The sequence below is a fragment of the Callithrix jacchus genome, chromosome 17 (genome assembly GCF_049354715.1).
Source record: "Callithrix jacchus isolate 240 chromosome 17, calJac240_pri, whole genome shotgun sequence".
Classification (NCBI taxonomy): Eukaryota; Metazoa; Chordata; class Mammalia; order Primates; family Cebidae; genus Callithrix; species Callithrix jacchus.
Window position 1 is genome coordinate 80,793,243 of NC_133518.1, and position 28,000 is coordinate 80,821,242.

Consider the following 28,000-nt stretch of genomic DNA (forward strand, 5'->3'; position numbering starts at 1 on the left):
TTGGAGGAGTAGCTGTCTTTTCAATCAAATACAAGATTGAGCAAGTGAGCCCTAGGTTAGATAACAGGAAGGCTGTGTCTGTGAGGGTGTTTGGATGCTAGAACAGATTGTTCAGGACGAATGGGGAATTTCCCAGGTGATGGTGGCAGGTGGAGTGTAGCACAGACTACCCTCGCCCCAGATGCTTCAGGGTGATTTAGTAGGCTTCAGGGTTTTTTCTAACTCTTCCTTTTGATTTCTCCAGAAGCATATGCTGAAGGAGGGGAAAGGCCGGATGCTCCAGGCCATCAGTCCAAAGCAGAGTCCCAGCAGCAGCCCTGCTCGTGAACGCTCCCCCTCCCCCTCTTTCCGATGGCCCTTCTCTGGCAAGACTTCCCCACCTTGCTCCCCAGCAAATCTCTCCAGGCGCAAGGTGGCAGCCTATGATATCAGTGAGGATGAAGAAGACTAATTTTTCCTCCCTCTTTTCCTCTCCTCTCCCCGTGGCCCATTACCCTCAGAAGCTCTCTGTTGAATTCCAAATTGTGACCCCCCAACACTAAACCTAAGGACAGCTACAAAGGAAAGACAACTGAGGCAAGAGGACCTAGGACTGGGGGAACCAAAACAGCCTATCCTCCAGGAGACCTCACTCACCCCATGAAGGAGGTGGACTGCACCCTAGAAGCCTGCTCTGCATCCATTCACCCTCCCCAGGGTATGTTCACGTTCATGCTATGTTCATGTGATCTCGACAAGGAAATTGTCATTTTTATTAATTTTTTTAAATTAGTCTTTCAAATGTAGAACTAATTTTTTGTCCCTGAGGAGTGGGCAGAAGAAGGAGGCAGTGTAATCCGCAGAGGCCTTTTCTTCCCGGTCCACTATAGCATTTGCCTTCTGTTCTGAAGGAAAGTGGCTTGCCAAGTCTTTCCCGAAATGAGCCGTGCTGATGGGTAATTTGTGGAGAAATATCCTAATTTTGATTTCCTTAAGGAAAGGCTAAAAGCCGAATTACAGTCACAAATCCCCTCAATGTGCTGCTGTCACCAGTGCCACTGTGGCTATGGGAAGAAGGAGATCTGAGCCTCACTTTTCTTACTCCCTGAGGAGTTTCTTGTTGGACCCAATGGGGTCCATGAAGACACTGATGGGGATGGAACCAGACCCATGGCATCAACTGCAGTGTTTCTGCTGTGTTCATCTTCTCAGAAAATTCTGTTGCCCAGTTCTTTGGGACCTTTCGTCAGTCTTTGAAGGAAGGAAGACTTTTAGGGTGACTGATAAGGAGAGGAGCGGGACAATACTCAATCCTATGCTGCGTCAGTTGAGAGAATTTCCTACCGGGAGTAAGTGCCTGGCCCTGCGACTCCTATTCGAATGCTGTTAATATTGCCTAGCCTTCTAGAAAGGGTACTTTGTAAATGTCTGCCATTGGAACTTGATGTTACTCCATTTTGCTCATAGCCATATTGAATATTTAGGTTTGCACCGAATGTGGAAGCAAAAGCCTAAGGAAACACCTTCCTTTCTAAAGCAGCAGCCTTATCATCTTGACCTCTGTCCCTCTAAAGAACATTCTTCACTGGAACCAGTGCTCCACAGAGTGTTTCTTTCCCTCTGAGAGCTGCAGCTGGCAGGGACTTCCCTCCACTGCCCCTCCAGCAAGCCACAGAGCACACCCTCATGTGGCAAGAGTGTGGCAGCATTTCTCCCCGTTTCTCACACACGCCTGGTTGTGGTCCCATCTCCTGCGTTAGTTCACCCAGGGCATCCAACACTTGGATTTCAAGTCGAAGAGTGCTGATGCTGAACCCTTGCTGTTGAGCATGATCTCACTTTGAAAGCCTCAGCCTCCAGTCTCCTTAGCTACATGAATTCGCAGACCATCAACCATCAGTGACCCTGTAGCTAGATTCAGCGGGAAATTGCTTATGTCCAGGCCCCACCCCCTGTCACTCATAAATACCCCTTGTGGGGTGGAGTGTTAGTGTTTTCAGCTAAGAAAACCACATTTTCTCTTTTCTTGCCTCTCTGCTAGGACTGTGAGCATCCCATGGTCCACCCCCTAAACACTTCCTGGTAACACCTGTTCTTCCGCCTGAGGGTCAGAGGCTAGAATCATTGCCTGCACAGCAGGACTACCGAGGCTCTTAAAACTGGGATTACCCAGGCCCGGTGCAGTGGCTCACGCCTGTAATCTCAACACTTTGGGAGGCTGAGGCTGGTGGATCACTTGAGGCCAAGAGTTTGAGACCAGCCTGACCAACATGGTGAAACCCCATCTCTCCTAAAAGTACAAAAAGTTAGCTGGGCATGGTGGGGCATGCCTGTAGTCCCAGCTACTCTGGAGGCTAAGGCAGGAGAATCCCTTGAACCCAGTAGGCGGAGGTTGCGGTGAGCTGAGATGGTGCCATTGCATTCCATTCCAGCCTGGGTGACAAGGCAAGATGCTGTCTACACACACACACACACACCCCACAGAGAGAGAGAGAGATAATTAGTAAAAAATTAATAAATAAAAATACTTGGATCACCAGAGTGAGAAGCTGTCTCTTAAAAAAAAAAACCACACAGAGAAATAATTAATAACAAATAAACTTGCATCCTTCAGAAAGGTAGGAGAGGGCGAACGAAGCCTCCTGTCCTGATGACCTGTGAAAATGGCATTTCTAACTCTTCTCACGAAGTGCAGTTCTTAATATCAAACCTGATTCCTACAAGCTTTGGCTTGGAATCCTGTTTTTGAAACAGTTAAAGTTAGTGTTTTCCTGTGTTACCCGGCTTTGTGTAGTCTCGTCTTTGAACTTTTCTGCTTCAGTCTTCTCCTTCTGGGAATTCTGCCCGCTTCTGTCTGACTTGTTCTCCCTGGCGTGGAAAGGCAGCAAAGCCGCCCCGCTTGTCCCTCAGAGCTCACATTGTGCAGGTGTATTTGGATGGAGAGAGAGGCCCTGAATGCGGTTTTCCTCCCTCCCGGTTGGAGTCACACCTCCTGAGTTATTGTCTGGGTCCCAAATGTCTGAGCCCTCTTCCTCCACTCTCACTGGGCTGCTGCCGGCGTGCCCTGTGCTTGGAAAGGGACCTGTAGGCTGTACATGGCCTTGCGAGACTCCCTTTCCCCTTTTGGTGAGCTTCTGCCCCCTCAGTCTAATAGTTTGGACTGAAGGCTGTTCGTCTGACTGAAAGCTAAAAACCGTATGATGTGGCATATTAGATACTTCGGGCAAACGTGCTCAGAGGTGCTGGCCAGGCATGGGTAGAGGTGACTGCTGCATCATGTGATCATCTGTGCCTGCGTGAATGAGGTCAGAGGTCTGTACACCACAGCAAGGCCTGTGATCTAACCCTTCAGATATCAGTGTTTGCGGCTGTGGAGCTGTTTCCCCAAATCCCATACCAGAAGGCAGTCAACATGGAGGGGCCAAATGTGGCCGAGATGACAGAGCCAGAAAAGCTGGCCGGGGCCAGAGCCTGGCAGCTGGAGCTGAGGAGGTGCCAGCGCTGCCCCTGCCTGAAGGTGGGCTGGGCAGAAAGCTTGCTCTTTTCTCATGCCAGGCTCAGAAGCACTGAGGGACGGAGGTTGAAACTTTAGAGGCCTAGAAATGGCTCGTTTGTACTGCTGCAGCTATTCTGATGGCTGGAGCCAGAGACCGTTATTTTGCTGAGGCTTGGGTAAGAAAGTTAGGGATGTGAGGAGGCTGAAAATCCTGAAGAAGAGGAAACGTCTGACACTTTCTGGTCGCTGACAAGTCCGGCTTTTTTTCGAGGCTGCGCCGCTGGTCGGATTATCTCTAGATACTCTTTCCAGCACGATTCACGGGGTTTGTTCTTCCTCCCTGGGTTATCTTGACTATCGGTAGCTTATTTTCAAGGCTCATTGCCTTTTTAATCCTGTTCCAGATCACTTATCCAAAATCTTTCCAAATCAATTCTATTTTGCTGCTTCTCTTTAATTCTCTGAAAGCCATAGCTTCTAGATTTTCTATCAGCATGCGTTCTCCCCAGAAGTTGAACCAGTACACGTAGAAAAAGAAAGCTCCCTTAACAATGTTTTTAACTAATGCTATTTTTTTAAGCTTACCAATATAAGTATTTTTAAAGGTTATATTTTTCAAAGTCATAACAATGATTATTCTTGTTTTCTCTCATAGTATAGATTGTCGTGGGATAAAGAGTGGTGCCTAGCTTCTATTTTTCCAAATAAAGAAGTAGAACCTGTTATTGGGATTATACCATTTAATGTTAATTTTGTTGAAGAAGAAAGATTTTTGTCTGCCAAAGTTTTATGTTAGTACTCGGATTGAGGCAGAGAACAGAAGCAGGTTTGGCGTTGGGATGACTCGGGTTGTCTTCCTGTAGGTTTGAAGTGGGCCTTCCCGCCTTTTGAGGGAAGCTGTTTCGAACACATATCCTGGATTAGTTGGGTTGTTTTGTATTGAGGATCCCAAAAAAGACAAGAGTCTTGGAAAGGACTGCTCACTTCGTCGTGAATGCATGCCCGCCCGTCACCAGTGTGAGCCCACAGGGAAGAGCTCCTCAGCTGGGGTTCAGTCTGTACTTTTCCTGTCCGTTATTAATTTGTTCTGAGTTATTTGGATTTTGTTATTTAGCCAAATAAAGGCAATGTGGTTTTACCTGACGTTCCATTTCCTGTGTTGTGACCTGTGTGTGGTGCATTTTGTGGATTTGGGACTCTTACTTGGCCTCTCAGTACCTTTACTTCTGCATACTAATTCTCTCCTCAGAAATCAAGCTCCATGCCCACAGTATCAGGAGATCCTTCTGTAGCCAGTGTGCCACAAAGCAAGGCTGACCCACACCCCCAGGCCTCGTGTGGCTGGTGCCCTGGGAACACGTCTGTAAGGAAGGAGCACCTTCCATCTGTTCTCCAGAGGCCCGGCTTCTTCAAGGCTTTGGGCAGGTGCTGTGTTGCTTAACCAAGTTCTTTTCTTATACCAGTCACAGTACTTCCTCTTTCCATCTGCTTCAGAAAGCTCAGTAAGCTTTCCTTTACTTTTTTCCAGAGACCGGGTCTCACTGTGTCCCCCAGGCTGCAGTGTATGGCAGAACCATCGCTCACTACAGCCTCAACCTCCTGGGCATAAGCGATCCTCCTGCCTTAGCCTCCCAAAGTGCTGGGATAGCAGGCATGAGCCAGCACACCCAGCCAGCAGTGTACAACCCTGGAGGACGCATAATGACATGGACAGAGGTCGTGTGCCCAGTTATACATTTTCAGACTTCATCTTGTTTATTACAAAACTTAAAACACCTTCCCCAGGCAAGATCCAAAACAGGTTTATCCCACGTGCCATTCACCTTCGTCCGTAGAGTCACATGGAGTCTGCCAGCTTGTGTTGACATTGGGAATGCTTCCCCATTTGGTCAAGGTTGAGGGGCAGTAAAGAAATCTTTATTCTAATGAGTACAGCATCTCTTTCACTGTCCAGGCCATTCCGCCTTACGCCTTGAGGGTCATGTCCAGGTCTGGAGAAGAGAAGGCTTCATACCCAGCCTTGTGGTCTTTCCTCCGGTAGTATGTCCGTGTCAGCACAGCCATTAGAAAAGTCTCCAGTATGAGGAGGTGGCAGTTCATCACTGCAGTGTGGGGAGAAATAGAACGTAGGTGACGCTGAGTTACAGAGGTGGTGTTTTACCAGCAGCCCTGGCATATGAGTTGAGCTACGCTTTCTCCGATTTATCCCCAAATTAGGACTTAGGGACACAAAACTGTCTTAAATAACATAGCAGCTTACTGGTAGAGCCAGAACCAGAGCTTGGCTGGCTACTTCTGTGATCTGAGGCTTGCATTAACGTCCATTTCTTACGTGTGTTCAGTCAACATGGGCTTCTGTTTTTCAGCCACACCCATTCCTCTCCCTGGAGCTGACGATTGAACCCATGGCTTTCTGGGCTGTCCTCAAACTGTGGGGTTTCGCTTATCTTCTGTGTGATCAGAGAGGTCAGAGTTTCCTTGAAGCCTTTGTTGGGATTTCCTGGAGACCCCTTCTGAACATTCTGAGCAGAAGTCAGTTGCCCTAATGTCTGTCTGAGGCCCTTTCTTTCCTGACTATCCTGTATCTCATCCATCCCACAACGGGAGAGGGGACCCACGATGGGAGAGGGGCCTCCACATGCTCACCTTGAGACCTGATTTTAGAGGAAAAGGGAGGTGAACAAGCAATCTGTCCGCCATTGGCCAAGACTGAGAAAATGGAGGGCTGTAGGGCAGTCAGGATGAGGAGCACCTGGGGAACATCGGAGAGAGGCGAGGGTGGGCGGGGGTCCTGCCGCATGGCACAGCCCAGCCAGCCCACTGCTGGGCCTTGCCTTCCACCGGGCAGATTCCACCCACCGTCAGATCTGTGCAGTTACAGAGGGTTGAGACTCTCACTTCATTAAAAATCTGTGGGATTTTCATTTCTAGGCAATGACATTCTCATTTTCTTTTTTTTTATTTTGAGACGGAGTCTTGCTCTGTCGCCAGGCTGGAGGGCAGTGACGCAATCTCGGCTCACTGCAACCTCCACTTCCTGGGTTCAAGCGATTCTCCTGCCTCAGCCTCCCGAGTAGCTGGGACCACAGGCATATACTACCACACTAGGCTAACTTGTATTTTTAGTAGAGACAGGGTTTCACCATGTTGGCCAAGCTGGTCTTGATCTTTTGACCTCATGATCCGCCCACCTCAGCCTCCCAAAGGGCTGGGATTACAGGCATGAGCCACCGCGCCCAGCCCTCTACCCAATATTTTAGAATTTCTGACAAGATTTAAGAACTGGTGAAGGGGTTCATTTTTATCTCCTATCCCAGCCGTTGCTACCAATGAGTACTTACTGGATAAAAAAGGTGGGTGATTAGAGAAGAGTCATTCCATCCAGCTCAAGTGCCCTAGGTCCCTGCTCCTAGAATATGGGACAGCTAACCATTCAAGTGCCCTTTGAAAGCTCTCTGCCATGCCAGGGACTGGGAGGAGCGGGCAGTGGGGAATCCGTGGTGAATGGGTGCCGGGTTTCAGCTGGGGAAGTTTCAGATGATCTGGGCGTGGATGGGGGTAATGGTTGTGCAATGGTGCAAATGTACTTAATGCCACCAAACGTTACACTTCAAAATCATTGGGCCAGAAACAGTGGCTCACACCTGTAATCCCAGCACTTTAGGAGGCTGAGGTGGGCGGATCACAAGTTCAAGAGATTGAGACCATCCTGGCCAATATGGTAAAACCCCATCTCTACTAAAAATACAAAAATTAGCCACGTGTGGTGGCACATGCCTATAATCCCAGCTACTCAGGAGGCTGAGGCAGGAGAATCACTTGAACCCAGGAGGCAGAGGTTGCAGTGAACTGAGATCTCGCCATTGCACTCCAGCCTGGAAACAGAGCGAGACTCTGTCTCAAAAAAAAAAAAAAAAAAAAAATTAAGAGGGCAAATTTTATCAGTATTTCACCACAAAAAAGAAAGAAAGAGAGCGAGAAGAAGAAGATCCAGAGGCCTTGGAGGCACCGTCTGTCTTAGTGTTCCCCTCCCTGAGTACACTGTGCGGAAGCACCGCTTCTTCAAGGCCGGTAGACCACGTTAGCCTTGGGCAGGCTCAGCAATCACAGGGTTTTTATCCTTCAGCCTGGTCTTAAGTACTTCTGGGACCCAGAACCTTGCTGCCCCTTCAGTCTCTGACTCATTCCAGGGGCTTCTCTCTCTGTTCCCGTAGCTCCTTCCATTCTACCTACTAAGTGCCTGGATGTTCACAGTTGGGAGGCGTGTACTTAGGTGGAAGGAGAAGGGAGGTGAGATCGCTCTGTTAACTGTAGGCCAGTCACTGCGCCTTGGGAGTAGAAGACCAGCAAGGAGACAGGATGGAGAAAGGAGAACAGGACTGGGTCACAAGTCATTGCATTTGGAGGATTAGAGAGTGCAGCGCACAGAAGGCGGGCAGACATGCCTTGGAGAGAGTTTTCAGAAGTGGCGTGAAGATGAAGAGGCAGATGAGAAGACGAGTCGGACACACCTGGGTATGAATTCTAGCCCTGTCCCTTATGTGCCTTTGAGCAAGGACATCTCTGGGTCTTTCTTCCTTTGTAAAATGAGTTCCAGGATTGTGAGAATGTAAGTGTAGTGTGCGCAAGTGCCTAACCCACGGTGCAGGCAGTTCATCGCAGCCGCTGGAGGCTGCAGCTGGTGTTGATGGATGACAGCATTTTCGGGGGTCACAGGTAGAAACAGAAGGGGAGAAGCAAGGGCAGACAGATGTAAGGTTTGTCAACATACGTGTCCTAGGCTACATTGTGCCCCCCAAAAAGCTGTGCTGAAGTCCTGACCCCCATACTTTGACCTTATCCAAGAACAGTTTGTTGCAGATGTAATTAGTTAAGATGAGGCCATAATGGGATACCGTGGCCTCAATCCAATTTGACTTATGTCCTAAAAACAGACAACATGGTGGGTGCGGTGGCTCATGGCTGTCATCCCAGCACTTCGGGAGGCCAAGGCAGGCAGGTCACCTGAGGTCAGGAGTTTAGACCAGCCTGGCCAGCATGGCGAAAACTGTCCCTACTAAAAATACAAAATGAGCTGGGCGTGGTGGCGCACACCTGCAGTCCCAGCTACATGGGAGGCTGAGGCAGAAGAATCGCTTAACCCGAGATGGCGCCACTGCACTCCAGCCTGGGCAACGGAGCAAGACTCTGTCTCAAAAAAAAAAAAAAAAGACACGCAGAAACACAGGGGAGAATATAATGTGATGGCGGCAGAAATTGGAGTGGCACAGATGCTGCTCAAGGATCACCCAGGACTGCTGGCAAGCCCTGGAAACTGGGGAGGCGAGGGTGGAAGGGTGGAGACCCCTCGGGGAGTCCACCCTTCAGCACCCCCTCCAGCACAATGCGACAATACATGTCTGCTTGTTGTTGTTGTTTTGAGATGGAGTTTTGCTCTTGTTGCCCAGGCTGCAGTGCAATGGTGTGATCTCGGTTCACTGCAACCTCTGCCTCCCGGGTTCAATCCATCCTCCTGCCTCAGCCTCCTGAGTGGCTGGGACTACAGGCGTGCACCACCACGCCCGGCTACTTTTGTGTTTTTGTAGAGACGGGTTTCTCCATGTTGGTCAGGCTGGTCTCAAACTCCTGACCTCAGGAGATCCACCCGCCTCGGCCTCCCAAAGTGCTAGGCTTCTGTGTCTGTTGCTTTAAGCCGTCGGTTTGTGGTATTTTGCCATGGCAGCCCTGGGAAACAATTACAGCACAGAAAGACGGAAAGTGGGAAGCATAGCAGTCATTTTCAAATCTCTTGAGAGACCCGAGGCTTAGGAAAAAGATTCCCAGGCCCACTTAGAGGCTTTATTGGTCTGGCTCCCTAACCCCCATCATTTGTAGCTCTGTTATTAAACATCCTTTCTCTCCCAGGGTATCGTTACCTGGAACAGAGCAAACTTGGCTCCAATGTTCTGCTCACCCAGGTGTAGCTTGGCTTGACGGAAAAGGATGCCCAGGGTCCAGAGAGCCAACAGCGTGGACACGCCGAGGAAGGTGTTGATCCAGAGAGCTGTGCTCTCCTCAGAAATCTGGTGACAGGTGAGAAGGCAGCCAGTGAGGCAGGCAGGCACTCTCTCTCTCTTTCTGTCTTTAAGAGATGGTGTCACTTTGTCACCCAGCTGAAAGTGCAGTGGTGCAGTTACAGCTCACTGCGGCCTCAAACTCCTGGGCTCCAGTGATCCACGCACCTCAGGCTCCTGAGTGGCTGGGACTACGGGTGCACACCATTCCCAGCTAATTAAAAAAATAGAGAGAGATGGATCTCGGTATGTTGCCCAAGCTGGTCTCAAACTCCTGGCTTCAAGTGGTCCTCCCACCTTGGCCCCCCAAAGTGCTGGGATTACAGGTGTGAGCCACCATGCCTAGCCTAATTTTAAAAAAATTTTTAGAAATGGGGTCTCACCATATTGCCCAGGCTAGTCTTGAACTGCCACTCTTGGCATTCCTCCCACCTCGGCCTTCTGAGCCACTGAGATTACAGGCATGCGCCACGCACCCAGTGCCTGCTTCGATCTCTCCCCTCCCGTGGCAGGAAAGGTAATGAAAACACCCTGGAGCCTGGGCGTGTTCCAGTGCTTTCCCCTCCCCAGCAGTCCCTGAGCCTCTGCTCTTCCACGGTCACCCTGTTTCTGAGGCCCTCTGTCAAGGGGTGTTGGCTCTGGCGATTCCTTTTAGAACACAAAGGTACTCAATGAGTCTAGGACTGGGCCGCCCCTCATTCCCAGCTTACATCTGCTGGGTCGTAGATGCCGTCGGGGATGAGAAACAGGCCCGTCAGCGTCAGCGTTATCTTCAAGAAGGCATACTGGAAAGGGCCCAACATCAGCAGCTGAAGCTTCCTCCTGAGCGGGGAAGAGGGCTAGGAACATGGGCCCCCAGACTGCCTGCCCCAGGAAGACCTCCGGCTCCTCATGGGGCTCTGAGTTGAGGCCTGGCTGCCGTCATGCACACCCACCAGGTCAAACAGACGGGGACCGAGGAGAAGGCCGGGATGTTGATGGCATTGGGAACCCTCCTTGTCTCCCAGTCACCCCCAGACCAGAACGCTGCCTTTCGAGTGCCATCTGGGAGTGTGACCTCAAGCTCATTCACCAAAGTGGGCAGAAGGGACAAGCAAATGGCCCCACTTCCAGTTTTATCTTGTGTGGCTAAAGTTTGCAGGGTGCAGTGAAGTTCTGTGATGAGAATTTAGCTCTCTTTTCTCCCTGTCCCCGGAGGTGAGTGCCTGGGGATCCTGGCTGTGGGGCGCCCACCCTCCCATCACTGGCTTTGGCCCATTCACGCCTAATTCCCAGACCTTGAATAGGGCTAGAGGGCCAGAAGAAGCTCCTGGGAAGGTGCCAGAAGAGGCTCCCCTGCTCCTGGAGGAGGTGCCGTCATCCCGCCTCACCTGGTGAGCAACAGCGGTGGACAGCAGGGACAGCAGCAACAGCAGGGGCCTGTGTGGACCCTCATCGGGGTGTCCTTCAGAGTCCTCAGCACTGCCTCCTTCCCCCCAAAGCCTTCCACCATGACCAGCATCAGCAGGTAAAAGCACACGGCATAAAACCTGCGGTGGGGAGAGAAGTGGGCCTGTGAGGTGGGGGCATGCTGCAGGGGCACCCCTTTGCTGCCAGAGAGAGAAAGACTGCAGGGAGGGGTGGGGCTTACTGAGGGGAGGAGGGCAGGGCTGGGCATTCTGAGCGTGTGACCCACTATGAGCCAGGAGCAAGAGAGAGGAGACAGCTCGCAGGACTGGGAGGAGGGGAGCTTCTGACTGTGGGAACAAAGGGGTGCCTGAGGAATGGCCAGATGCCAAAATTAGGCACTCCCTGAGCAGAACCAGAAGTCCAAGAGCCCCGAACCAGCACAAGCTGGGAAGGGCCAGATTCAGTGTCCGCTGGGATTAAAGACAAGGACTCCAGAGTCCTGATGAGCGGGACCAGAGGGGCCCATGAGGGGGTGGGGCAGGACACTCACGAGGTTATGGCCATTTCCACCAGCACCAGGGAACGAGGAATCCAGAGACCAAAGCAGCAGAACACAGACACCACCTGCAGAGGGGTGTGGCGGGTGAGGGCAGAGCGGGTGAGGGCAGGTGTGGGGGGGCGCTCACCTGCAGAAGGGCAGAGCGGGTGGGGGGGCGCTCACCTGCGCAGAGGGGCGGGGCGGGTGAGGGCAGGTGGGGGGGCGCTCACCTGCAGAGGGGCAGAGCGGGTGAGGGCAGAGCTGGTGGGGGGGACATTCACCTGCGCAGAGGGGCAGAGCGGGTGAGCATGGGGGAGACCACTCATACCTCTTGTGCAAGGGCACAGGAGGCAAAACCTATACATTTGAGGCAGCGTTCCTTAACCGTTGCCAGCGGGGAAAAAGAACTAATCAAGCAAACCAAGGACCTAGGTCGTGGCTGTGGGAGCATTTCAAAAGCCTTGGCATGAGGGCGGGGCTGAGTGTGACCCTGTGGGATAAGACGTCCCCCACACTCTGAGGAACTGCGGCCTGCCTCTGCAGGAAGGAAGCTCTCTTCCAGTAGCAGTACTGTGGCGGGGGAGGGGTGGGTGAAGGTCTCCAGCTAGAATCAAACACTGCATCCCACAGCCTGTGGCCTTCCAAGCAGAGGCCCCTGGCTGCAGGTGGAGATCAGATTGCAAACCTCCACCCTCCACGGGGAGTGGCAGGAAGCTCTTTGGGGAAGCGAATGGCTGAGTTTAGAGAAATTCCCGAATTGGTCTCTGCCTTCTTTTCAGCTCCCCCCAAAGGGCAGCCCAGGGGCTCACCGTGGGTGCAGAGCTACTCCAGAGCAGGGTCCGCCTCTTGATGGGGCAAAGGGTGTTCCTGTGCAGGTAGACAGCGTCCTCCAGGAAGATGATGACGGAGCCCAGGGCAAGCACGGTCATGATGGTGGTGAGGGCAAGTTCTACAGGGCCCAGCGCTAGAGAGGAGCAGGCAGAGAGCTGAGGCCAGGACTGAGCGGGAGAAGACATGGGCTTCTTCCCTGGGGTGGAGGTCGCCTTACCGGGTCTAGGCTCCTGCCCGTGCACAAGAATGATGATTTTTTAGACCTACAGTATCTAACATCTGACTAAGAAGTAGTCATTCTTGTGCGTGGATGAGAGCTTAGATCAGATGATTCTTGGCATATGGAGGGCTGTTGAACCAGGGCATAGATACCAAACAAGTTTTTACATAATTAGCAAAATCTTTAAATGAAGAGGTCAGGAGGGCCGGGCACAGTGGCTCATGCCTGTAATCCCAAGCATTTTGGGAGACAGAAGCGGGCGGATCATGAGGTCAGGAGATCGAGACCATCCTGGCCAACACAGCGAACCCCCCCCTTCTCTACTAAAATACAACAAACTTGCTGGTCATGGTGGCGCACGCCTGTAGTCCCAGCTACTTGGGAGGCTGAGGCAGGGGAATTGCTTGAACCCAGGAGGCAGAGGTTGCAGTGAGCAGAGATCAAACCACTGCACTCCAGCCTGGCGACAGGGTGAGACTCTGCCACAAAACAAAACAAAACAAAAAAAAATAGAGAGAGATGAGGAAGGCCTATTCACTTTTTTGTTAGACGAAGTCTCGCCTTATCACCCAGCTGGAGTGCAGTGGCGTGAAGTCAGCTCACTGCAACCTCCGCCTTCCAGGTTCAAGTGATTCTCCTGACTCAGCTTCTCAAGTAGCTGGGATTATAGATGCCCGCCGCTATACCAGGCTAATTTTTCTATTTTTAGTAGAGACAGTTTTTTAACATGTTGGCCAGGCTGGTCTCAAACTCCTGACCTCAGGTGATCTGCCCACCTCGGTCTCCCAAAGTGCTGGGATGACAGGCATAAGCCACTGCGCCCGGCCCAATTCACTTTTCTATCTCTAGTGCCCAGTCTTGCACTAGCAAACATAGATCAATCAGTATTATAACTGAAGCAGAATATAATTTATGGGATATTCTGGAGCTGTTTAAGTTGATTTACCAAAATTATTATATCATGAAACCAGAACAATAGGAAGGAAGTTTTTTTGTGGGGAAGAGGACAGGGTCTCACTCTGTCACCCAGGCTGGAGTGCAGGTGCACTTATGACTCACTGCAACTTTGACCTTCCAAGTTCAAACCATCCTCCAGCCTCAGACTCCCAAGTAGCCTGGGGCTACAGGCGTGCACCACCACAGCCGGCTAATTTTTAGAATTTTCTGTAGAGACCGGGTCTCACTATGGTGCCCAGACTGGCCTCAAACTCCTAGGCTTAAGCAATCCTCCCACCTTGGCCTCCCAAAGTGCTGGGATTACTGGCATGAGCCACCACACTCAGCTGGGGGGAGCTTCAACTAAAGAGAAATGGATACAGATAAAAACCCTGAGGACATCTGACCCTCGCTGGCCTCATGCTTGTCTTACATTGAATGTAGTCCAATGGTTCTCAAATAGTTTATGTAGTGGTTATTGTGATCATTTTGTGAGTTGTTAAAAAGCAGCTGCCTGGGCCCTACCTTCAGAGGTGTGTGTTGATAGGTCTGAGATGGACCCAGCAATCTGCATTTCTAACAAGCTCACCTGATAACGGTCAGAGGATAGCAAACACTTTGACAAATACTGACAGACCTCATCTGGCCTCACCATTGCTAACAGAATAAAATGAATATAGTCACAATATGTGTTTCCGAACAAACGTGATTCATGAATGCAGATACTTAGTTTAAAGAGAGTTCTCTTTCCTTAGGGACCCCGTGGTCATGTATCTTTTCTAGTTATTGGCCGTTCTTTGTACCTCCTACTTGGCTAGATAAGAGGAAGAGAGGGGCCGGGAACGGTGGCTCACGCCTGTGATCCCAGAACTTTGGGAGGTCAAGGCAGATGGATCACAAGGTCAGAAGATTGACCAACGCGGTGAAGCCCCACCTCTACTAAAAATACAAAAATTAGCCGGGTGCGGTGGCGTGCGCCTGTAGTCCCAGCTACTCGGGAGGCTGAGGCCGGAGAATTGCTTGACCCCAGGAGGCGGAGGTTGCGGTGAGCCGAGATCGTGCCACTGCACTCCAGCCTGGCTAACAAGAGCGAAGCTCCGACTCAGAAAAAAAAAGAAAGCTGAGGAAACTGCCAGAGTGCAGTGGTTGTCCTGTTTCCTTGTGGGGGAGAGCAGCAGGAATGCTGAAACCAAACCAGGGAGGTGGCAGTGGCCACAGTACAGACCTGAGTGGTCGTCTCAGCCATTCGCACCCGGTGGCGCCACAGGACCAACCGGTACTACAGGTGGATCTGCCAAAAAATCCACCTTGGTCCTTGGTGGGGCGTGGTGGCTCACACCTGTAGTCCCAGCACTTTGGGAGGCTGAGGCAGATGGATCACCTGAGGCCAGGAGTTCAAGACCAACCTGGCCAACATGGGGAAACCCCCACATCTACTAAAACAGAAATTAGCCAGGTGTGGTGGCGCCTGCCTGCGGTCCCAGCTACAGGGAGAGAGGCGGAGTTTGCAGTGAGCCAAGATCACACCACTGCACTCCAGCCTGGGTGACAGAGTGAGACCCTGTCTCAAAAAACAAAACAAAACACATAATACTGAAGAAAAGTTAGCAACACTTATGTTTGGGTGATGGGACTATGGATGATTTCAGTCTTCTATCTCCTTACTTTATTTTATCTTTTCTGAATATTCGTCTTTTTTTTTAACTTAAACAAGTTAAATTTATTTTCTCATAGTTTTAGAGGTTAGAAGTTCAAGATCAAGGTGTCAGCAGGTTTCATTTCTCCTGAGGCCTTGTTCCTCCACTTGCAGACAACCACCTTTCTCCCTCCCTCCCTCCATCCCTTCCTTCCTCCCTTCCTCTTTCCCTTCATCCCGCCTTTCCTTCCTCCATCCTTCCCTCCTTCCTTTTCTTCCTTCCTTCCCCACCCCCCCTCCCTCCCTTCCTTCCCTTTCTTTTCTTTTCTTTTTTTTTTTTGATGGAGTTTCACTCTTGTTGCCCAGGCTGGAGTGTAGTGGCCTGATCTCAGTTCACTGCAACTTCCACCTCCCGCGTTTTAGCGATTCTCATGCCTCAGCCACCTGAGTAGCTGGGACTACAGGCACCTGCCACCATACCCGGCAAATTTTTATATTTTTAGTAGAGACAGGGTTTTACCATGTTGGCCAGGCTGATCTCGAACTACTGACCTCAAGGGATCCGCCCGCCTCGGCCTGCCAAGGTGCTGGGATCACAGGTGTGAGCCACTGCGCCTGGCTGACAGCCACGTTCTACTGTGTCCTCACATGGCCTTTTCTCTGTGAGTGCAAATCTCTAGTGTCTCTCTTTTCTAATTATTCTATAATGAATATGTATTTTATAACAAAAATAAAATTGTTTTTAGAAAAAAACATATTTTTCCAAATATACAGTGATATGAAAATTTTATTTTAATGTCATGCTTACAAAAACAGGACATAAAATTATAGGACTAGTATGATTTCTACAAATGTTAAATCAAAGCACAGAAAAAGGGCTGGGCACAGTGGCTCACACCTGTAATCCCAGCACTTTGGGAGGCTAAGGCGGGCAGATCACTTGAGGCCAGGAGTTCGAGACCAGCCTGGTCAACGTGGTGAAACCCCATCTCTACCAAAAATACAAAATTAGCTGGGTATGGTGGCGTGTGCCTGTAATCCCAGCTACTTGAGAGGCTGAGGCAGGATAATGCTTGAACCTGGGAGGTGGAGGTCATGGTGAGCTGAGATTGTGCCAATGCACTCCAGCCTGGGCAAAAGAGCGAGACTCAGTATCAGAAAAAACAAGCATAAAAAAAGGAAATTATCTCCCAGTAAGATACTTGCAGTGCCTGTTTCTGGGTGTGATTGTAGATGATTTCTTTTCTTTTTACTGCTATATATATTTTTTTCATTAAACCTGAGTGATTTTTATAATAAAAATGTTTAATTAAAAAAAATTCAGACAATAGGCAAAGTCCAGATAGGAAAAAGCCAAAATTAATGCAGATGGTTTCCCAAAACCAATATTCCATGGTTGACATGGTGGCCATTGCTAAAGCCTCCCTAAGCCCCTGCCGAGTCCTCATCAGCCCTCAGAGTGTAAAAACTGCCCTTTCACAAGCCATAAACCCACAGTCTTTCCCAGTCTTCATTTTCCTAACTGCTCCCTGCTCCTTGGAAATCTCCACTCGGGTGGTGTCCCGGTGAGGTTACGTCCTCCAGCCACGTCGGGGCCATCTGTGTCCACAGAGCTGTTTACTTGCTCATTGTGAAGTTTCCACGGAGGCAGGGACTTTGTCAAGCTTGTGCTCTGTTCTCATATGTCTGGAGCAGTAACGGCTCTGCAGCTATTGGTTGAATGAAAGAAATAACCCTGTGGTAATTCCCATCACCATCCCCATTTTGCAGACTTTTTCAGGAAACCAGGCTCAGAGAAAGAAGCACCTTGCCCGCAGTCACACAGCCTGGAAGGAAACTCGGATTCGCGATGCTGAGCCCACACGCTTCTTCCCCATTGCACACGGTGACTCTGGGTGTGTGTACGTGTGGACACGGGAGAGGCGATCAAAGGCAACCGTAGAGGGCTGTTCCAACTCGAAGGTGAGGGGGGGCAGACTCTGACGTCGACGCAAATGCTGTTGCAGTGTCTTACAACTGTAATCAGGAAAGGACCCGTTCCTTCGCACCCGCAGCCCGGTACTGGGCTGTCTATCAAATCTTTATCTTCTTAGAAGGTGGCCTCTTCTTTCCTGATTGAACTCAATTTCCCCAAAAGTGCATCTGAGTGGATGCTATGGGACAGAAGTATTCCACGGGGAAGGGATTTTTGGAAATGCATCAAAGTTAAATATGATTCCTGCAGACCATACTGAATTATTTTTTGAGACGGAGTCTCGTGGTTGCCAGGCTGGAGTGCAGTGGGGTGATCTTGGCTCACTGCAACCTCTGACTCCCAGGTTCAGGCGAATCCCCTGCCTCTGCCTCCCAAGTAGCTGGGATTACAGGTGCCCACCACCATGCCCAGCTAATTTTTATATTTTTAGTAGAGACAAGGTTTCATCATGTTGGCCAGGCTGGTCTTGAACTCCTGACCTCAAGTGATCCACCCACCCCTGCCTTCCAAAGTGCTGGGATTATAGGTGTGAGCCACCGCTCCCAGCCACAAAACTTAACTTTCTACAGAACTCTGTTTTCATGAAGCACTCCTTGGGATTAATATTCTGAGACTGAGAAATGCTTGTCTAGCTGACCATTTTGAATATAATCATACTTATAACAACTATTAAATTTCCCACTGTCTCTGGAACAGCAAAGATTACTTTTTATAATAATGAAAACAAGAACATCAAATAAAAATGTGAAAAAATAGTAATCACCCATAATCCCAGCTTTCTAACCAAAAATTATTTCCATGTTTTCGTATTTGCTTCCAGGCGGTTAGGAATACAGTGTAGGCAGTGAAGTCAGATGGGAGCGTAGAGTAAAATACCACTTACTAAATGCTCTGTGACTGGACTGCTTACTTATCCTCTCCTCGGCTTCCTAAGCATCTGGCATGTAGTATTTGCTCCACACAAAGCAGCTTTAAGGCCGGGCATGGTGGTCCACACCTGCAATCCCAGCATTTGAGGAGGCCGAGGCAGGACGATTGCTTGAACTGGGGAGTTTGAGATCAGCCTGGGCAGCAAAGCGAGAGTCTGTCTCTACAAAAATTAAAAGTTAGTGCAGACATGGTGGCATGTGCCTGCAGTCCCTGCTACTCTAGAGGATGACGCGGGAGAATCACTTGAGCACAGAGCTCGAGCTGCAGCAGGCCGTGGTTTAAAAGAAAAAAAGATGGGCATAGTGGCTCACGCCTGTAATCCCAGTACCTTGGGAGGCTGAGGCAAGTGGATCACTTGAGGTCAGGAGACCAAGACCAGCTGGGCCAGCATTGTGGAACCCCGTCTCTACTAAAAATACAAAAATTAGCCAGGCATGGTGTGAGGCGCATGTAGTCCCAGCTAAATTGGGAGGCTGAGGCAGGAGAATTGCTTAAACATGGGAGGCAGAGGTTGCAGTGAGCCAAGATACCACCACTGCACTCCAGCCTGGGCGACAGAGTGAGACTCTTTCTCAAAAAAAAGGAAAAAAATGGATTCAATTGTTCTTCCAGAATAATAGCCTCTCCCTCTCTCTCTCTCTCTCTCTCTCTCTCTCTCTCTCTCTCTCTCTCTCTCTCTCTCCTCTGTAATAGACACAAGGCCTCCATGTGTTGCCCAGACTGAGGTTGCTGGTGCAACTGTAGCTCACTGCAACCTTGTGAGCTGCCACGCCTGGCCTGAAATAGTTTTCTTAGCATCTAATTTTAAGTTCCAGACCAGCCTGGGCAACATGGAGAAACTCCACCTCTACAAAAAAATACAAAAATTAGCTGGGTGTGGTGGCACATGCCTATGGTCCCAGCTACTTGGGAGGCTGAGGTAGGAGGAGCCCCTGAGCCCAGGAGGTGGAGGTTGGGGTGAGCCGGGATCACACCCCTATACTCCAGCCTGGGTGACAGAGTGAGGCCCTGTCTCTAATAATAATAATAATAATTTCAGGAACAACAGAGTTTACAAATGAAGCCAGGAAGGCGTTTGGCCCCGTCCTCCCATAGGGACTTCCTCCTGCCCTTCCTGTCTCTGTCCGCCGTCACCACTGCTCAGAACCGGTACTTAGGTGCCTCGGTCTTTGCTAGATTGCCAGCTCTTTCTTTGAATTGCCTGTTTTCCAGCCCTTCCTCACCTGCCACTGCCCATGCCCTGCCTGCTGGACAGGGGCAACAGACTCTCATTTACATTCCTGCTTCTTTTTTGCTGTTGTTGAGATGGAGTCTTGCTCTGTCACCCAGGCTGGTGTGCGGTGGTGCAATCTCGGCTCACTGCAACCTCTGCCTCCTGGGTTCAAGCGATTCTCCTGCCTCAGCCTCCCAAGGATCTGGGACTACCGGCATAGGCCACCACACTAGCCTAACTTTTGTATTTTTAGTAGAGACGTGGTTTCACCATGTTGGCCAGGCTGGTCTCAAACTCCTGACCTCAGGTGATCCTCCGGCCTCGGCCTCCCAAAGTGCTGGGATTACAGGTGTGAGCTACCACGCCTGGCCAAGGACAAGGGTTTTTCAGAAAGGCTGCATCATAAAACAGATAGAACTGGGTCCACCTGTGTGAAGCACATCACTCACAACAAACACCCCTCTAGAATGATACAGGCCCTTTTCCAGGGAGGATGCTGTGCAGGCCTCCAGGAGACCCTGTGGTCCTTGGACCACTTGGGTGCCATCTTGGGTCCCTAGATGACTCTGGGGGTGGAAAGAGCACCCCAGGTCGCATATTCCCCAGTTTGAATCAGCTTTGAGGCCAGTTTGCGGAGGCCTAGCGGGATGGCTGCTCTCCGGAGCTGGGCTCTCATGCTACCGTTTTGGCCACTGACTCCTTGAGGAGGTTCCCTTCTCCAAGGCCTTAGCTACCTTGTTAAGGTGACAGACAGCAGCCAGTTATTCTGTGCAGGTGGACCAGCTCAGGGGCGCCTCTCTCCAGCTCCGCTCAGCGGGCCTGGCTCCCCTTTGTTCGTGTGTTTCTTCCCCTCAGTTCCCTCTAGGGAGGGTCCCCACTCACCTCTCAGGAGCTGGGCTGCGGTGGGAGGGTAAGAGAAGCAGGCGGTGGGGATGCCGTAATTGGTCTTCAGCACCTCCAGAAGATCTGCCGTGTATCTGGTGAGAGACTAGCCTGTGTTCAGAGCCATGGGGGGCAGGGGGAGTTCTGCACACTGGACCCTCAGACACTCCTGGAACCATGAGGGTGGGGGGTGGGGGCTGCATGCTGGACCCTCAGAGACTCCCAAGGGCAGGGACTTTGTCCATTTCCCCTCAGGGCCCTTTTTGTTCTGTGTGTGTGTGTGTGTGTGTGTGAGAGAGAGAGAGAGAGAGAGAGAGAGAGAGAGAGAGAGAGAGAGGGAGGGAGAGGGAGACAGGGTCTTGCTCTGTTGCTCAGGCAGGAGTGCAGTGGTGGGTCTTAGCTCACACTGGCAGGCTTGACCTCCCAGGCTCAAGTGATCTACTAAGCCCCCTCCCGCCGAGCAGCTGGGACTGCAGATGCATGCCACCACCCCTGGCTAATTGTTTATGTTTTTAGTAGAGACAGGAATTCGCCATATTGCTTGGGCACTGGTCTCAAACTCTTGGACTCCCACCCCAGCCTCCCAAAGTGCTGAGATCACAGGCGCCCAGCCTCATGGCCCTTTTCTTAGAGGGAGTGGAGAATTGGTCCAGGCTGGGGAGTAAGACAAGCTGCCACCCGGCCAGGGGTGTGTCTGGCTGGAGTGCCTGGAGAGCCCACCCAGGGCTGTCTTCACTCTCATCTGGCAGCAGCCCAGGGGCCGACCAGAGAGGAAGCGCAGGATCCAGAGAAGGGGTGGGTCCTGGGGAGCGCCGCCCAGCTGCCAAAGGGCCTTTGGCAGCCCCCACCTGTGGGGTCTTCCCCACACTGGGGTCCCAAACCCACATTGTCCCTGAGGACCTGGGGCAGCGGTGCTCAGCCCTGCCTCACTGTGCAGCCGAGGGCCCTCTGGGAGACTGGACTGGCCGGGGTGGGGCCGCCGCCCTCACTCACCGCGGGTCAAGCTGTATCTGGGTCCTGCCCGGCTCCATCGCCGCTTTCTCTCCAGTGATCCCGGGGGCACTGAGGGGCAGGAAGGGCCACGCGTGGGGGCCTTTCCCGGCGGGTTGAGGGCTGGCGACTTCCTATCTCTGAGTTCACCCTGGAGGAATTTGATCCTCTCACTGGCAGAGCTCCCTGTGTGCGGCTCCTCCTGCCAAGTGCCTTTCGCCCCCTGGCGCCCCGCCCTGCCCATCCTAGGGGAGTCGACCCTGCCCTTCAAGGAGCCTTCTGGGGTGGGGTGGACGCACCGGGAAACTCCTGCCCAGGGTGGGTGGAGACGAAGCCCTGGCTCCTCACGGCGCGCCCTGGTCAGCAACCCCTGAAGAACCTGCTGGAACCCAGGCCCGGGACTCCGCGGGGGGACTCAGGCCCGAGGCCTCGTGTGGGAAGGAGGACAGGCTGGAGCAGCCAGATGAGGTGGGGGTCTCCCAAAGCCCACTCATCATCTCTTGATGCCAGGGTAAGCCCGGCGGCCACTAGGCCTGAAGATGCGCCCCAGGAGGATGCTGCATTGAGGGTCGGAGTTGCTGGCAGGGCCCTGAAGCCCTCCGAGTCATATGCTTGCAGGCGGTCACACTGGTTGACAGCTTCTCTTTGCTCTCTGTCCAAATAGACGGAAGTCCCTTTGCAGCCACACACAGCGTTTTGCACTGCGGCACTCTCGGTTCCTGGCGTGCAGCCGGGCACACACTAAGTGTTCCTTAGGATTTGCTTGCATAATTGATAAAAGCATAAACTCAGAGCAGCAGCCAGCGTCTGTTAGCACTTCTGGTGTGCCAGACATGCAGCGTGGGCCTTAGCTTATTTAAACTTTACAACTGCTTTACAAGGGAAGCAGTACCCTTATTCCCATTTGACAGATAAGGAAGCTGAGGTCCAGAAAGGTTAAGAAACCAGCGTAGATAGAGAGCCATGGGGTGTGGAGAGCAGCCGAGCGGCCTGGGGAGGGGCTCCATTGCAGCGCCATGGAACATGCAGGTAGTGAGAAGAGGCCCAGGTAGTCAGAGGGTCAGCTAGGGGAAGGCAGAGGGGCTCCCTGCCCTGGGCTGCTGAGGCCAGACAAGCAGAGAAAGCATCCCTGATGGCATGCCCAGAGGAGCCCCCACGCCTGTCCCAGACCCCTCAAAGCCTCTCCCAAGAGTGAAGCTGGGTCTGCTCCAGTTTCACCCTCCTCCTAAAAAGTCCAGTTCTTGGGACAGGACAATGTTGTGATGCAGGCATGTCAGCGGCCCAGCAGCCTCCGAAGGTGGAGTTCAGGGAAGGAAGAGGCAGGCAAGGGCCCTGACCCCCAGAGGGTCAATGGCCTCAGCCCCACCCTGACAAAGACACAGACTGACTCAGCGGCCTCCCATCATATCCGCAGGAACGCTCCCTGGTCATTCACCCCTAGCCCGCTGACAGGCCTTGGGTTTAATTGCCCAAAACCCTGAACTTTGGTCTTCCCAGAGCCGACAACAGGGTGCTGGGGATGTTCTTAGAAACTTAGGACACAGTGGGAAGGGGGACAGGGAGGGTAGAAGAGCGGACGGACTTGGAAGGGCAGTGGTTGGGCCGAGAAGCTGACCCTCCGTAGTGTGAGGGTCAGTTTCCCAGCTGGGCAGCAGAGACTGGGAGACCCCAGGAGACCAGCAGGGTGTCAGTGAGGGGAGGGGCTTCCACCCCACCCAGGGTCCCTGAGGGGCTGTGTTTTGTGCAGTGTGGCCAGGGATCTGGCCAGCGGGGGGTCCTGACTTGAGGCCGACCCATCCCGAGAGAGGGCTTGGTCAGTGGAGGCCTGCCGGCTGTCAGAAACTGATTTTTAGAACCAAAAACTTCGGAATTTCATTTCTTAGGCTTGTTTTTTTCCCACAAAATTATATTATAGCATCATCTGATACTTACTGAGACACAGTGGGGATGGGACTCGGCTCCCAAGCCGATAATGAGTCCCCCTTTGCCTTCTTCTTCCTCTTTCTTTTTCCCTACCTGCTAACCACAGGACAGCTAAAAAAGCAGCGTTCCACTAGAAATCTTACTCAAGATGCCATGCCCACTGATCACAGCACCTAGAAAAAACCCAGATAGGCAGCGCCCCACTTTAAATCTTATACCAAGCCGGGCGCGGTGGCTCACGCCTGTAATCTCAGCACTTTGGGAGGCCGAGGCAGGTGGATCACGAGGTCAAGAGATCAAGACCATCCTGGTCAACATGGCGAAACCCCGTCTCTACTAAAAATACAAAAAATTAGCTGGGCATGGTGGCGCGTGCCTGTAATCCCAGCTACTCAGGAGGGTGAGGCAGGAGAATTGCCTGAACCCAGGAGGCGGAGGTTGCAGTGAGCCGAGATCGCCCCATTGCACTCCAGCCTGGGTAACAAGAGCGAAACTCCGTCTCAAAAAAAAAAAAAAAAAAAAACCTTATACCAAAGGCAGTGAACGCATGGCCTGTACGTGCACAACAGCAGAGGAATGACCGCTCTACTCTTGGCCTCGAATCTCTGCCCGGGCTCGGAGATTCACACCTGTAATCCCAGCACTTTGGGAGGCCAAAGCAGGCAGATTGCCTGAGGTCAGGAATTTGAGACCAGCCTGATCAAGATGGCAAAACCCCATCTCTACTAAAAAATACAAAAAGTTAGCTGGGTGTGGTGGTGCGCGCCTGCCGTCCCAACTCCTCGGGAGGCTGAGGCAGGAGAATCACTTGAACCCAGGAGGTGGAGGTTGCAGTGAGCAGAGATTGTGCCATTACGCTCCAGCCTGGGCAACAAGAGCAAAACTCTGTCTCAAAAAAAAGAAAAGAAAGGCCGGGCACAGTGGCTCACGCCTGTAATCCCAGCACTTTGGGAGGCTGAGGCGGGTGGATCATCTGAGGTCAGGAGTTTGACACCAGCCTGACCAACATGGAGAAACTCCATTTCTACTAAAAACGCAAAACTTGCTGGGGGTGGTGGCACATGCGTGTAATCCCAGCTACATGGGAGACTGAGGCCGGAGAATTGCTTGAACCCGGGAGGCAGAGGTTGAAGTGAGCCAAGATTGCGCCATTGCGCTCCAGCCTGGGCAACAAGAGTGAAACTCTGTCTCAATTAAAAAAAAAGATAAATATATAAAACATAAAAATAAATGAATGAAAGGAGATGATTAAGAGTGGGGGCTCTTAGGTGAGTTCATTAGTGAATATTTTTGTGTTACGATATTTTTGCTACAGAACATCACAATTTTAGGGATTTAGATGATGCAAAAAGCTCCCCTGAATTCAAAAACTACCAAAAAATCAAAACACACGGTGCTAAGAGCAACAGGCTAATGACACAAGAAGTCCATCAACGGGCTGCTTGCAGCAGCTCAGGATCGTAATCCAGCCCCTTGGGATGCTGCAGCCAGAGGACTGCCTGGGCCACGCCGTGACACACTGTCTCTTTTTTACTTTTTCTTAGAGACGAGGTCTCGCTGGAGTGCAGGCTGTTCACAGGCTCGATCCCACTATTGATCAGCACGGGAGTTTTGACCTGCTCCATTTCTAACCTGGGCCGGTTCACCCCTCCTTAGGCAACCAGGTGGTACCCACTCCCGAGAGGTCACCATATTGATGCTGAACTTAGGGCGGACACCTGGCACTGCGCACTCAAGCCCAGAACTCCTGGGCTCAAGCGATTCTCCAGCCTCAGCCTCCTAAGTAGCTGGGACTACAGGCACGTGCCACCATGCCTGGCTCTTTTTGTTTTTTTGAGAAGGTGGCTCACTGTCGCCCAGGCTGGAGTGCAGTGGTACAACTGGCTCACTGCAACCTCCGCCTCCCAGGTTCAAGCAATTCTCCCACCTCAGCCTCCCATGTAGCTGGGACTACAGGCGCCTACCACCACTCCTGGCTAATTTTTATTTTTTAGTAGAGATGGGGTTTCACCATGTTGGCCAGGCTGGTCTCGAACTCCTGACCTCAAGCCATCTGTCCTCCAGCCTTGGCCTCCCAGAGTGCTAGGATTACAGGTGAGAGCCACCATGCCTATCGGAATTACCTATTTTATCCATGTTGTAGAATAATGAGATCGGTGTCGAAATTCAAGTAACCTACAAAATGGGTGTTACGCTTGGACATGTGCAAAGAGTCCCCAGTGAGTTGGTGGCAGGAACTCTGAAGCTGCTTGGTGGCACCTGGGTCACAGCCTGTGCAGTAGCCACAGAGAGGACTCCACAGTGAGCATCTGGCCATTTTCAGCTGCAGTTGGGATAGGGAAATGGTTTTTGACCCTGATCAAGATGCACAGTGTGTGGATCCTCCAAGCCCTGATGGGGTTCAGATGCTTAGTTACCAAAACAGGGGTCAAGTGTCAGCTGAGCTGGGGCACAATGACTCAGGCCTGTAATCCTAGTGCTCTGGGAGACCAAGGCAGGAGGATTGCTCTAGGCCAGCGGTTCAAGGCCAACCTGGGCAACCTAATGAGACCCTGTCTCTACAGACAAACAGATCATGTCAGCTGCGTGGAATGGAAAGCCCCGTTATTTTCTCACATAGTAAGCTGTTCAGGGCTGGGCGTGGTGGCTCACGCCTATAATCCCGGCACTTTGGGAGGCTGAGGCGGGTGGATAACAAGGTCAGGAGTTGGAGACCAGTCTGGTTCACACAGTGAAACCCATCTCTACCAAAAATACAAAAAATTAGCCAGGTGTGGTGGTGTGTGCTGTAATCCAAGCTACTTAGGAGGCTGAGGCAGGAGAATCGAACACTTGGGAGGTGGAGGTTGCAGTGAGCCGAGATAGCGCCACTGCACTCCAGCCCGGGCGACAGTGCGCCACTGCCTCTCTAAAGAAAGAAAGCAGCTTCTCCACTCCTTCTGGCATCTCTCCCTGGTTCCGCCCACCTGCCTCCACTCCTGCCTCCACAATGTCCATCAGGGTGACCCAGAAGTCCTACAAGGTATCCACCTCTGACCCCGGGGCCTTCAGCAGCCACTCCTTCACGAGTGGGCCCAGTGCCCGCTTGAGCTCCTCGAGCTTCTCCCGAGTGAGCAGCAATGGCTTCCGGGGTGGCCTGGGTGCAGGCTATGCTGGGGCCAGCGGCATAGGCATGGGAGGCATCACCGCCGTCACCGTCAACCAGAGCCTGCTGAACCCCATTGAGGTGGATGTGGACCCCAACATCCAGGCCGTGCGTACCCAGGAGAAGGAGCAGATCAAGACCCTCAACAGCAAGTTTGCTTCCTTCATCGACAAGGTGCGGTTCCTGGAGCAGCAGAACAAGATGCTGGAGACCACGTGGAGCCTCCTGCAGCAGCAGAAAACGGCTCGGAGCAACATGGACAACATGTGTGAGAGCTACATCAGCAACCTGAGGCGGCAGCTGGAGACTCTGGGCCAGGAGAAGCTGAAGCTGGAGACCAAGTGGAGCCTCCTGCAGCAGCAGAAAACGGCTGGGAGCAACATGGACAACATGTGTGAGAGCTACATCAGCAACCTGAGGTGGCAGCTGGAGACTCTGGGCCAGGAGAAGCTGAAGCTGGAGGCGGAGCCTGGCAGCATGCAGGGGCTGGTGGAGGACTTCAAGAACAAGTATGAGGAAGAGATCAATAAGCTACAGAGATGGAGAATGAATGTGTCCTCATCAAGAAGGTTGTGAATGAAGCTTACATGAACAAGGTAGAGCTGGAGTCTCGCCTGGAAGGACTGACTGACGAGATCAACTTCCTCAGGCAGCTGTATGAAGAGGAGACCCGGGAGCTGCAGTCCCAGATGTCCGACACGTCTGTGGTGCTGTCCACGGACAATAGCCGCTCCTGGACATGGATGGCCTCATTGCTGAGGTCAAGGCACAGTACCAGGAGATTGCCAGCCGCAGCCGGGCTGAGGCGGAGAGCGTATACCAGATCAAGTATGAGGAGCTGCGGACGCTGGCTGGGAAGCACGGGGATGACCTGCGGCGTGCGAAGACTGAGATCTCCGAGATGAACCGGAACATCAGCCGGCTCCAGGCTGAGATCGAGGGCCTCAAAGGCCAGAGGGCTTCCCTGGAGGCCGCCATTACAGATGCTGAGCATCGCGGGGAGCAGGCACTCAAGGATGCTCATGCTAAGCAGCAGGAGCTGGAGGCCGCCCTGCAGCGGGCCAAGCAGGACATGGCAAAGCAGCTGCGTGAGTACCAGGAGCTGAAGAACGTCAAACTGGCCCTGGACATCGAGATCGCCACCTACCGCAAGCCACTGGAGGGCGAGGAGAGCCGGCTGGAGTCCGGGATGAACTGAGTATCCACACGAAGACCACCAGCTTCTATGCAGGTGGTCTGAGCTCTGCCTGTGGGGGCCTCACAAGCCCCGGCCTCAGCTACGGCCTGGGCTCCAGCTCCTTCAGCCGCACCAGCTCCACTGAGGCTGTGGTTGTGAAGAAGATTGAGACCCATGATGGGAGGCTGGTGTCTGAGTCCTCTGATGTCCTGCCCAAGTGAACAGCTGTATCAGCCCCTCCCAGCCTGCCCCTCCCGAAGCTGCTCCAGAGTGCAGGAGGGAGGCCGCTGTGCACTGGAGTACAGGGAACAGGAGACCCACCTGACCCTCAGCCCACCCGCTGGGAGTTTACTGCCTGGGGACTCCCCTTGCCCATGCCTCCAGCTGCAAAACAATTCATTTTTTTGTTTGTTTGTTTTTTGTTTTTTTTGGTCCAAAATAAAATTTCAGCTAGCTTGGGGGGGGGGGGAAGAAAAAGAAAGAAAGAAAGAAAGAAAGAAAGAAAGAAAGAAAGAAAGAAAGAAAGAAAGAAAGAAAGAAAGAAAGGGAAAGAAAGAAAGAAAGAGAAAGAGAGAAGAAAGAAAGAGAAAGAAAGGAAAGAAAGAAGGAAAGAAGGAAAGAAGGAAAGAAAGAAAGAAGGAAAGAAAGAAAAAGAAAGAAAGAAAGAAAGAAAGAAAGGGAAAGAAA

General features: G+C 52.0%; 2 protein-coding genes and 1 pseudogene across 12 annotated transcripts in view; 2 read left to right on the forward strand and 1 right to left on the reverse strand.

The window, feature by feature from the left end:
- The window catches only part of PCYT1A (phosphate cytidylyltransferase 1A, choline), a 54,052-nt gene extending 49,434 nt beyond the window's left edge, over positions 1 to 4,618 (forward strand). For all 6 annotated transcript variants that reach the window (XM_078354792.1, XM_035278478.3, XM_078354793.1 and 3 more), the window contains one exon: positions 245 to 4,618. In XM_078354792.1, coding sequence (XP_078210918.1) covers positions 245 to 451 — 207 coding nt within the window. In that variant the 3' untranslated portion in view covers positions 452 to 4,618. The remainder of the gene's footprint in view (positions 1 to 244) is intronic.
- LOC144579984 (keratin, type II cytoskeletal 8 pseudogene) lies at positions 1,721 to 27,907 on the forward strand (annotated as a pseudogene). Its single transcript, XR_013528788.1, has 2 exons — positions 1,721 to 11,035; positions 16,849 to 27,907. The product of XR_013528788.1 is annotated as a keratin, type II cytoskeletal 8 pseudogene (transcript).
- On the reverse strand, positions 2,513 to 21,260 carry SLC51A (solute carrier family 51 member A). 5 transcript variants are annotated; one of them, XM_054247063.2, is made up of 10 exons: positions 21,072 to 21,260; positions 20,079 to 20,173; positions 12,265 to 12,419; positions 11,686 to 11,736; positions 11,468 to 11,541; positions 10,899 to 11,057; positions 10,239 to 10,350; positions 9,391 to 9,537; positions 6,122 to 6,227; positions 2,513 to 5,577 (listed from the first exon to the last, which is right to left on the reverse strand). In XM_054247063.2, exons 1-10 carry the CDS (start codon positions 21,107 to 21,109, stop codon positions 5,441 to 5,443), a joined length of 1,074 nt encoding a protein of 357 aa, XP_054103038.1. In that variant the 5' UTR covers positions 21,110 to 21,260; the 3' UTR covers positions 2,513 to 5,440. The 5 variants fall into 5 exon arrangements, with proteins under 5 accessions (XP_054103038.1, XP_035134370.1, XP_078210923.1 ...); XM_035278479.3 differs by lacking the exon at positions 11,686 to 11,736; XM_078354797.1 differs by having other exon boundaries at positions 12,265 to 16,787; positions 20,079 to 21,260.
- Positions 27,908 to 28,000: the final 93 nt, after the last annotated feature.